Below are 10740 nucleotides of genomic sequence, written 5' to 3'. Positions count from 1 at the left end.
AACACTGTCTCCACTATCCACTCCATCTTCAATTTATAAAGTAATAAAATTTTGTACGTTAGGTTAGACTTATTAAGAGAGTTTGAGTCTACATATAAGAGAGTGTTTGTAACATAGTTAAATGATTTAATTCATAAATTTTTGCACTTTTATTGGTGTGACAATCAAAACCCTTAGTCTCACTCCTAGTTAAATTCAGCCTTAATAATGAGAAATTTAATACCAATACACACAAGTATGGTACCTTTTTTTTTTTTTTTTTTTTTTTTTTTTTTTTTTTTTTTTTTTTTGGAAGAGGAAGGCAATTTTGGTGTTTTCTGTTTAAGGGGCAGGGAAGGGAGGGGTAATTGTTTTCAGATGAGTTTTTCTTTTTGGTAAAATTCTCCTCTAATCTGAGAAATAAAACTATAAGCTATACAAGTTGGATAAATCAATGCATTTTTTTGGTATACATTAGATGTCTCATTCAGAACTTAATAAAGTGGGATAGGATTTTGATTGTCATGCTAATGAAAGTGTAGGGTTAATTAAATTGACTTAAGTATTGCAGTGTAGCATAGGGTTTTGATGTTATTTGGATTGAGGACTCTCTTCCCCATGCTTTGGAATCTTTGTACTTTAGTTTAACTTATATTTAGTTAGAAATGAAGTTTTAGACTGTTTTCCATATATATATATATGTAGGGGGGCGGTTTTGGGGCTCAGGCCCAACAGGTGGGTGATTCTGGCCCAAAAGTCCCTCAACAATGAATTTGTAGAGAGTAGGTTACAGAACTAGGTCCTTGACAGAGGAAACGTAGTTATGACCAAGCCATGCAACCAGTTGGACGTAAGGATTATTCCTTCAAACTTTTTGGAGTAACGATCCTTGGGGCGGTTTCTTCTACTTCAGTCTCCTTCCTCTTTCTTTATCTTTTTCTCCCTTCTGCTCCCGATCCCCTTTCCATGGGGATCTTCTTCTCTTATATAGCATCCTTCCTAAGATCATGACCCTACACTTGTCAACCATCTGACCTTCCACTTGAGTGCCTGTCCCATAGGTCATCCTTTCTCTTTTCTGTGAGTTGCACTGGCCAAGATGATTCTGCCTTCCTGTCCCTTCCACATTAATGCGGCTGGAAAAGTAGTTCCTTGGCATTTAATGCGGCAGTTGTGGTTGCCCCCCTTCCTGAACGCCACGCACCATTCCTTCGTATTGGGTGACCTTTCGCCAGGTAGGGGGTGCGAATTTGACACTCACTTGGCGAGTCCGAGGAGGTACTCCTCCTTGGACGCCCCTAAGCAGGCCCGGCCCATCATGGTTAGGATGGGATATCCTGCGCCCATGCCTTTTCTTCTTATCGTGGTTAGGCTTGGTACATGAACTACGGCCCAACATCAGCTGACAGATTTTACCCCCCACAATAGCCCCTCAAAATGCCTGCCTTTTTCTGGGTCCGAGGAGAAAAGGCGGGATTTTGATACCCACTAGACGGCTCGTGGTGAACCACTGCTTCACACGTGTAGGGGGTGAAGGTACGCCTTTATGTGCCTCATTAATGCTGTGGGCAGTTAATGACTCTGGGGATAGTAACCGCAACTTTCGAGGTTTTACACTCGCCCAATCCAACGGTTGGAGGCAGGATCTACGGTGGACAGCGCTTCACGTGCCTTAGACGCGAGTGCGTCTGTTCAACTTCTACCGAGTATAACAGGCTTTGAGGGTGTTCGTCCCTCACTTTTGACGAGCCTTTCAGTATTCAGAACTTCTCAGAGCTTATTCCTTCAGTCCGTTCTTACTTCCGCTGCCATTCTCTTGAAGACTCATTCGTGCCTCTTACCCGTAAGTGCGTGCTTCTTCTCCATCATTCTTCATTAATCATACTGCCTTCAAGTTGTTTTTTTAGGATTAGAGGGGATGGGTAGGCTTGAGAAAATGATAGATTCTCCGGCCGGTATGGCGGGCTTCAGGGCGAAGTATCGTATCCCACCGGAGGTAGGTTTAGAATACTGTCATCTGGAGGACATTTTGCTCAAACGGAGAACATGAGAGGTCGCAATTCCAATGATAGCCTTCGTGGAAGGAGGAATGACTATTCCGATGGGGAGAATAACTAGGGATTACCTACGTGGTCATAGGTTGGCCCCCCATCAATGCACTGCTAATCTGTTCCGGATCCTGGGGTGTGTCGAAACCCTGAACGATCAGATGAACCTCGGCCTCTCATGGCACGATGTGGTTCATCTTTATGAATGCCATAAGCTCGGCGACACATACTATCTAAAGTCTAGGAATGACGAAGTGAGGTTGATATCCCGCCTTTCGAAGTCCAGCAAAGGCTTGAAGGACGACCATTTGATCGTCTCCGGGCCATGGTATGACGGACCTCACTGTCCGACTAGGGCGGGAGAGCCAGGTGGGGTGTCGTAGGACTAGATGCCGTGGGGAGGACTTTGGTTTCAAGCTCCTCCCCCTCTTTTTCTTTTTCTCTCTTTTTTTTTTAATTTTAAACTTGTTGGTTTGGTTGCATGTCTCCTCGGACTAACATAAATCTTTTAACGGCCTTTGCAGACAAGGGACGAACAACTCCTCGGCTGAGCCTAGTCAATATCCCAGCCCTAAATTACCTCCTGAGGTCCGAGATTTTTGTTAGCGAGGACGGACAACTTCGGTCGGCTCCTTTGATTTTGGATTACACTCCGCTCACTCGAGCCCAGGTAGAAGCCGGACAAGCTATTAGAGCCGGTAGTCCGAGATTAGCACGGATTGACGTGTCCATACCAGGGTTCCTCGCTGATACAGACTTGCCTCCTGTTCAGTTACCTCCCCAACGTGTCTTTCCCCCAGTAGTTATCCCAGAGGAGGAGGCCGGCTCTTCACATTCATCCTTAGAGGATCAGATAGACCAGTTCCAGTTTACTGAGGAAGGGGAGGCTTCGGTCAGAGTAGTAGAGATCTCCGATTCTGACGCTGATTTAGACCGTGCCTCAGCGGCTCCTGGTACTGGTTTGGTCATCGCACAGCCTGATATCAGCGAGGACACAGAAGAGGAAGAAGGAATGGACCTCCAGCCGAGGACTGGCCTTAGGGGTCTCCTATCCAACAGGTCCAAAGGGCAGACATCCAAGGAAATCTCGAAAGGACAGATTGTCTCCAAAGCCCCTGCTCCTCCTCTCCCTCCCTCGTCGGGTGCGGCGCTGAAGCCTATGCCTAACCTAAGGCGAAAAAGGCCTGTAGAAGAGGCGGAGGAGGGAGAGGTTGCCCGTGAGAAAGCCGGGCCTAAAAAGAAGGGCAAGGAAATGAAAGAGCCCCGAGAAAAAAGAACCAGGTCCACTGAGAGCCGAGATGAGGCGGCCACTCCAAGGGGACCACGAACATGGTCTCCTCGGATCGAGCTAGCTGGCGCTCCAATCCTCTGGGATGCGACCCTATGGGAGTCTCAGCGTGAGCAGGCTTCGTTCATGGCTGAGGCGTTGCAGCAGCCTCTTCTCTTGCCCCGTGATATGGAAGTCCTCAGGAAGATTCGTCAGCCAGAGCTTTTCATGTCACTGAAGAGGGACATGGCTGTGGTAAGTGGAATCTTCCATCTTGTCTTTGTGTTGAGAACCTTCCTATTGCCTTATCTTGGTATCGTCTTCATTTCCGTCTGAGTGCAGGTCACCCAACAAATTTATGTTGCTGAGGAGTGGGCCAAGAAAGCTCGTGAGGATGCGCATAGGGAGGCTCAGTCCCGTGCTGCAGCTGAGAGGGCCACTGGCGATCTCAAACGAGATCTTGATCGTCAGGATCATGAGCTAAAAGAGGTGAAGAAGGCTAATGCGAGTGCAGAGGCTGGCCTGAAGAATGCTGAAAAGCAAACCGAAGAGCTGTGCAAGCAGCTCCGACACTCCGAGGAAAGACTGTCAGCGGAGCAACAGGCGGTTTCGGAGCTTAAAGCTGAGCTTGCAAGGACCAAGGAGGAAGCCCGCTTGTCCAGAGAGGTTGCCGAGAAAGCTGTGGCGGCTTCATATGAACGTGGGGTTCACGATACTGAGGAAAGACTGGCCGAGGAAGTTGCCACCGTCTGCAGGGAATACGTCACCTCGACCTGGGGATTGGCCATGGATCAGGCAGCCGTTCCCGCAGATTCTGATCTCAGGAAAGCTGAGAACATCTTTTTCCCTGCGGAGATACGTGAGATTCCTGGTGAGGTTGCGCCCACTGAGCTTCTTCCAGCAGATTCCTCCATCCCTGAGACTGGGGGCACGGAGCAAGCTACGCAGGGCCAGTCACCCGAGGACAGTCTTCGCATCAGCGAGATCCTTGCCCAGGCCCAGGAGATCGCCCCGGAGAACCCAGCAACGGATGATCAGCCTGCCCCGACTCAGGGCCCTTAGGGACGTGGAATAGGAACTCGTCTGTTTTACTTTTTGTACTCCATTTTGTTTGATCCTCGCTAATATTCCTGAACTGAGTTACTTTGAACATTATATGACGACAGTTTTTTCATTACATATATCGCTGTTTTATTCTTATTTGTTTTCATCATGAACGGATATTGAATTTGCCTTTTTATTACTGAAAGTCAAGCAATAATGAATGAATGCGTTAGAATGGCGACGCTTTGTAGTTGGGCAAAAACGATTACAATGCTGACTTCTCCCAAGCCCGTGGCTAAGAATCCACGCAGGGCTTGGGCTCCCTTGAACGCTTTTGAGAATCATAAACGGTTAACACTTACTGAGAATGTTGCGTGGTTAATTTCCCCTAAGTCTGTGGTCCGAGGGGCCATGTAGGACTTGGGCTCTGTTTAACACTTACTGAGATTGTTGCGTGGTTAATTTCCCCCAAGTCTGTGGTCCGAGGAGCCATGCAGGACTTGGGTTCTGTTTAACACTTACTGAGATTGTTGCGCGGTTAATTTCCCCCAAGTCTGTGGTCCGAGGAGCCATGCAGGACTTGGGTTCTGTTTAACACTTATTGAGATTGTTGCGCGGTTAATTTCCCCCAAGTCTGTGGTCCGAGGAGCCATGCAGGACTTGGGTTCTGTTTAACACTTATTGAGATTGTTGCGCGGTTAATTTCCCCCAAGTCTGTGGTCCGAGGAGCCATGCAGGACTTGGGTTCTGTTTAACACTTATTGAGATTGTTGCGTGGTTAATTTCCCCCAAGTCTGTGGTCCGAGGAGCCATGCAGGACTTGGGTTCTGTTTAACACTTACTGAGATTGTTGCGCGGTTAATTTCCCCCAAGTCTGTGGTCCGAGGAGCCATGCAGGACTTGGGTTCTGTTTAACACTTACTGAGATTGTTGCGCGGTTAATTTCCCCCAAGTCTGTGGTCCGAGGAGCCATGCAGGACTTGGGTTCTGTTTAACACTTATTGAGATTGTTGCGTGGTTAATTTCCCCCAAGTCTGTGGTCCGAGGAGCCATGCAGGACTTGGGTTCTGTTTAACACTTACTGAGATTGTTGCGCGGTTAATTTCCCCCAAGTCTGTGGTCCGAGGAGCCATGCAGGACTTGGGTTCTGTTTAACACTTACTGAGATTGTACAGTAAAACGACGTTAGGTAAAGTATTTTCCATTAATAAAAGTACCTTTTCAGGTTATTTACATTCCATGGACGTGGCACTACATGTTCGTCCATGTCTTCCAAATAGTACGCTCCAATGCCTGCCACAGAGGTGACACGGTATGGACCCTCCCAGTTTGGTCCGAGCTTTCCCCATGCAGGGTTCCTCGCGTTGCCCAGGACTTTCCTCAGCACCAGGTCCCCAGGCGTCAAGGGTCTCGACTTCACCTTTGCGTCATAGCCCTGCTTGAGCTTTTGTTGATACTGAGCTAGATGCACCATCGCACAGTCCCTTCTCTCGTCAAGGAGGTCCAGGCTTTTTTCTAGAAGTCCATTGTTAACAATGGGGTCGAATGTAGCAGTCCTCTGGGAGGGAAAGTTTATCTCTAATGGGATGATGGCCTCGGCCCCGTAGGTTAACGAAAAGGGGGTTTCTCCCGTGGATCGGCGAGGTGTGGTGCGATACGTCCACAAGACGTGGGCGAGCTCTTCAACCTACCTCCCTTTCGCGTCGTCCAACCTCCTCTTCAGCCCACTCACTATGGTTTTGTTGATTGCCTCTGCTTGCCCATTACTCTGCGGATAGGCTGGGGTAGAGTACCTGTTGATAATCCCCAGTTCACTGCAATATTTCCTAAAGGCCTTGCTATCAAATTGCAGGCCATTGTCCGAGATTAGGGTGTGTGGGGTACCGAACCGGGTGACAATGTTTTTCCATATAAACTTCTTGACATCAACGTCCCTAATGTTTGCCAGCGCTTCAGCCTCGACCCATTTCGTGAAGTAATCGGTGCCGACGAGAAGAAACTTCTTGTTCCCGGCAGCTTTGGGGAACGGGCCTAGTATGTCTAGGCCCCATTGTGCGAATGGCCAGGGGCTGGACAACGGGTTAAGTACCCCACCCGGCTGATGTATATTCGGAGCGAACCTCTGGCATTGGTCACACTTCTTCACATATTCCAGAGCCTCTTTATGCATGCTCGGCCACCAGTAACCCAACGTCATAGCCCTGTGGGAGAGGGACCGAGCCCCCGTATGGCTTCCACAAATCCCCTCGTGCAGCTCCTCCAGAATGAGTTCAGTAGCCCCTGGGTGCACACACAGCAAGTATGGTCCGGAGAACGAACGTCTGTAAAGCTTGGAGTCCTCAGACAACCAGAATCGAGGAGCCCTCCTCCTGATTTTGTCGACCTCGACTTTGTCGTCCGGCAAGGAATCGTACTTCAAGAATCGGACAAGAGGGTCCATCCAGCTTGGTCCCTCAATGACGCTATGTACCCGAATACCATTAGCATCCTCTTCCGTGGGGCGGCAGAGGTCCTCGACCAAAATAACCCGCGGAAGGGGCTGAGCCGAGGATGTGGCCAGTGTTGCCAGAGAATCGGCGTGGGTATTCCCGCTTCTGGGTATATGTGTTAAATGGAAGTCTTCGAAGTGCGCTTGTAGGCGTTTAGCTCGGGCAAGGTACCGCTGCATTCTTTCATCTTTCGCCTCCAATTCCCCGCTTACTTGCCCCACTATGAGTCTCGAGTCCGAGAACATGCTCGCGCATTTTCCACCCAACCTCCGGATCATGGACATCCCCTCCAGCAGTGCCTCGTACTCGGCTTCGTTATTCGTTGCTGTGAATCCCAGTCTCAAAGACTTTTCCAAGATTATACCTTCGGGAGAGATTAGAACGAGCCCCACTCCGGAGCCCTTCTGGTTCGCTGCACCATCGATGTATGCTCTCCACTTATCGTGTTCTTGCAGAGAAATCGTGCTGACCAATCTCCTATCGTCATTCGGCGATCCCGACACTTCCACCCCTTCCAAGGTAGGCTCCGCAAATTCAGCTACCAGATCGGCGAGAACTTGACCTTTTATGGCAGTGCGTGGCATGTACCCAATGTCGAAGGCGCTTAAGATGGTTCCCCATTTGGCTACTCTCCCCGTGTAGTCAGCGCTATGGAGGACTGATTTCAATGGAAGCTGGGTCAGTACAACCACTGTATGTGCCTGAAAATAGTGGGGAAGCTTCTTTGTAGCTTGCACGACAGCCAATATTGCCTTTTCGAGGGGGAGGTACCTGGTTTCTGCCTCATGTAGCGAATTGCTTACGTAATATACGGGCCGCTGCGTGCCATTGTCCTCTCGGATTAGTACTAGGCTCACCGCATGATGGGCGACTGCAATGTACGCATACAGCACCTCATCGGCCTCGGGACTGGACATGATCGGAGGTCGGGCGAGGTATTCCTTGAGCTGTTGGAATGCAAAATCACACTCTTCAGACCACTCGAAACCCTTCCATTTGTGCAATAGGAGGAAAAAGGGTCTGCATCTGTCCGCTGAGCGGGAGATGAAACGGTTTAAGGCTGCTATCATGCCGGTAAGCTTCTGGACATCTTTGGGATTCCGAGGAGGTTGCATACTATGAATGGCCCTTATTTGATCAGGGTTGACCTCGATCCCCCGGTGGGTTACCATGTAGCCAAGGAACTTCCCCGATCCCACTCCAAACGAGCACTTGGATGCGTTCAATCGCAGCTTGTACCTTCTCAGAATGTGAAACACCTCGTCAAGGTCCCTGATGTGGTCGGTCACCAATTTACTCTTCACTACCATATCGTCTATATACACCTCGGCAGTTTTTCCCATCTGTTGCTCAAACATCCTAGTCATCATCCTTTGATAGGTCGACCCGGCATTCTTCAGGCCAAAAGGCATCACCTTGTAATGAAAGTTGCCAATTGGGGTGACAAAGGCAGTTTTTTCCTGGTCTTCCGTGGCTAGGATATCTGATGGTACCCCTGGAAAGCGTCCAAGAAACTCATTCGGGGATGCCCGACAGTTGCGTCGACCAGTCAGTCTATCCGCGGCATTGGGAAAGGATCTTTCGGGCAGGCCTTGTTTAAGTCTGTGAAGTCCACACAGACTCGCCATTTCCCACTCTTCTTCTTCACCACGACTGTGTTCGCCAACCATTCGGGGTAGAACACTTCCTTGATAGCCCCAGCTCTTTTCAATTTTGCCACTTCTTCCCTCACGGCGTCTGCATGCTCCCTTGACGGGCGCCGTGGAGGCTGTTTCTTTGGTGTAATAGCCGGATTAACGTTAAGGTGATGACGTATGAGGTCTGAGTCAACCCCAGGGGCTTCATAAGGATCCCAAGCGAATACGTCCTCATTTCGGCGCAAAAAATTAATTAGCGCCGACTTCTCCTGTGCTGGTAGCTCCGAGCCAGTCTGGAAAAATCTCTCGGGGTCTGACCCAACGAGCACTTTCTCCAGCTCTTCACAGCTCACCTCCATGGCCGGTCCTTCACTACTCGTAGCTAGGACCGGGGTCTTTGATTGCTATAAGGTATTCCCAGCTGAAGTGGAGGGCCCGTTGCTTAATTGTCGAGCAATTGCCGATACCATGCATTGCCTGGCCATTCCTTGATCCCCCACTATCTCTTTGATTCGGCCCTCTGACGGATATTTCACCTTCTGGTGCAGGGTAGACGACACAGCCCCTAGGGTATGAAGCCATGGCCGTGCCACAATAGCCGTGTAGGGTGAGTATGCGTCCACCACGATGAAATCTACTTCCACTACTTCTATGTCTGTTTGCACTGGCAACCTAATCATGCCTTTCGGGATAACGATTTTTCCCTCAAAGCTAAGTAGGGGGGAATCGTATGGCGACAGGTCCTCCTGCTTCAAATTCAGCCCCTTATACAAGTCTGGGTACATCACCTCCACGGCGCTACCCTGATCAACTAACACCCTCTTCACGTCATAACCTCCTATTCTGAGCGTCACTACTAGGGCATCCTCGTGGGGTTGAACAGTTCCCTCCTTGTCCTCCTCCGTGAACCCAATTAATGGCAGGGCCCTCCCTCTAGCACTCCTGGATTCCCTTTCACCTGGCTCTGTCGGGGACTTACCCACTGACATCACTCTGAACGGGCCGGAACCGGTTCTCCCAGGTGCGGCAAGAATGACATTTATCGTGCCTATTGGTAGCCTCATGGCGCTTTGCCTGGTATCGACATTTGATTGCTCAGGGCGTTGCAACAGGTGCCTTAGCTTTCCTTCTCGGACAAGTCGATCCAAATAGTTTTTCAGGTTCCTGCATTCGTCAGTGACATGACCAGGCTCTTGGTGATACGCACAATATAGACTCTGATTGCGTTTTGAGGGGTCGCCCGCCATCCTATTCGGCCATTGAAAAAAGGGTTCGTGCTTTATCTTCTCCATGATCTCGTGCAATGGCTCTCGGAACACAGCGTGGACTACCTGGGCCCCTGTAGATCCCGATTGTTCCGTATAATCTCTTCTCGGCTTATTACTGCCACTGAAGCGGTCCGACCTGAAGTCCCTTCTCTCCTGAGGGACAAACTTCGCCTTTCCCTTCCCAGTTTGCTGGTCCTCTTCGACCCTTTTATACTTGTCTATCCTGTCCATGAGTTGCCGCATGCTGGTGGCTGGTTTCCCAGTAAGGGACTTTCTTAAGCCATGCTCTGTCGGCAAGCCCCTTTTAAAGGCACTGATGGCGACGTCATCGTGACTTCCTTCTACCTCGTTGTGCATCTCCCAATATCTGTCCGAGTAGGCCTTCAGCGTTTCTCCTTCTCGCATGGACAGGGATAAAAAGGAATCGAGAGGTCGAGGGACTCTAGTGCTGGTGATGAAGCGGGAGCCAAAAGCCTGCGTCAACTGTTTAAAGGAATCTATGGAGTTTGGTGGGAGGGCATCAAACCATCTCATGGCCAGGGGCCCTAGACTGGATGGAAACACCTTACACATTAACGCCTCGTCCCTGGAGTGGACGGCCATCCTTTGGTTGAACTGGCTCACGTGTTCCACGGGGTCAGTTCGACCATTGTACAAGGTAAACGTTGGCTGATTAAACCGCCGAGGGAGTACCGCCCGCTCTATCCTTCGGGTAAACGGCGACTGGGAGATTCGATCCAAGGCCTTGCTCATGGCGTCATTGACCAAGCCTTGGTAAGGTGGGCTTTAACGACCGCGTTTGTGAGGCCGCTCTTCCTCATAAGAGAACGTCTCGCTCGGAGGAGTTCTCGTCCTACGTCTGTATTCATCATCCTCACCGCTGCTAGTATCTGAAATGGGCGAAGGATGTTTTTGTTGGGCTTGACGCAGCTTTCTTTTTAAATCCTTAATTTCTTGCTGTAGGGCCCTCCGCTCGTTGTGCTGGTGGGACGCGTGATCTTTCCCTTT

At 49.9% G+C, this 10740-nt stretch overlaps 1 protein-coding gene across 1 annotated transcript; it reads left to right on the top strand.

Moving 5' to 3' along the window:
* Positions 1-2357: 2357 nt before the first annotated feature.
* LOC126728833 (uncharacterized) lies at positions 2358-4356 on the top strand. The gene is made up of 3 exons (XM_050434594.1): positions 2358-2396; positions 2698-3549; positions 3637-4356. Exons 1-3 carry the CDS (start codon positions 2358-2360, stop codon positions 4354-4356), a joined length of 1611 nt encoding a protein of 536 aa, XP_050290551.1.
* Positions 4357-10740: the final 6384 nt, after the last annotated feature.

This window comes from Quercus robur, chromosome 5 (assembly GCF_932294415.1).
Source record: "Quercus robur chromosome 5, dhQueRobu3.1, whole genome shotgun sequence".
Lineage (NCBI taxonomy): Eukaryota > Viridiplantae > Streptophyta > Magnoliopsida > Fagales > Fagaceae > Quercus > Quercus robur.
This window is presented reverse-complemented; position numbering and strand designations above follow the sequence as displayed.

Coding starts and splice junctions, on each gene's coding strand:
- LOC126728833 (XM_050434594.1), top strand. CDS start 2,358: ATGACGGACCTCACTGTCCGACTAGGGCGGGAGAGCCAG. Junction 2,397..2,697: donor GACTAGGGCGGGAGAGCCAG/GTGGGGTGTCGT, acceptor ACTCGAGCCCAG/GTAGAAGCCGGACAAGCTAT. Junction 3,550..3,636: donor TGAAGAGGGACATGGCTGTG/GTAAGTGGAATC, acceptor GTCTGAGTGCAG/GTCACCCAACAAATTTATGT.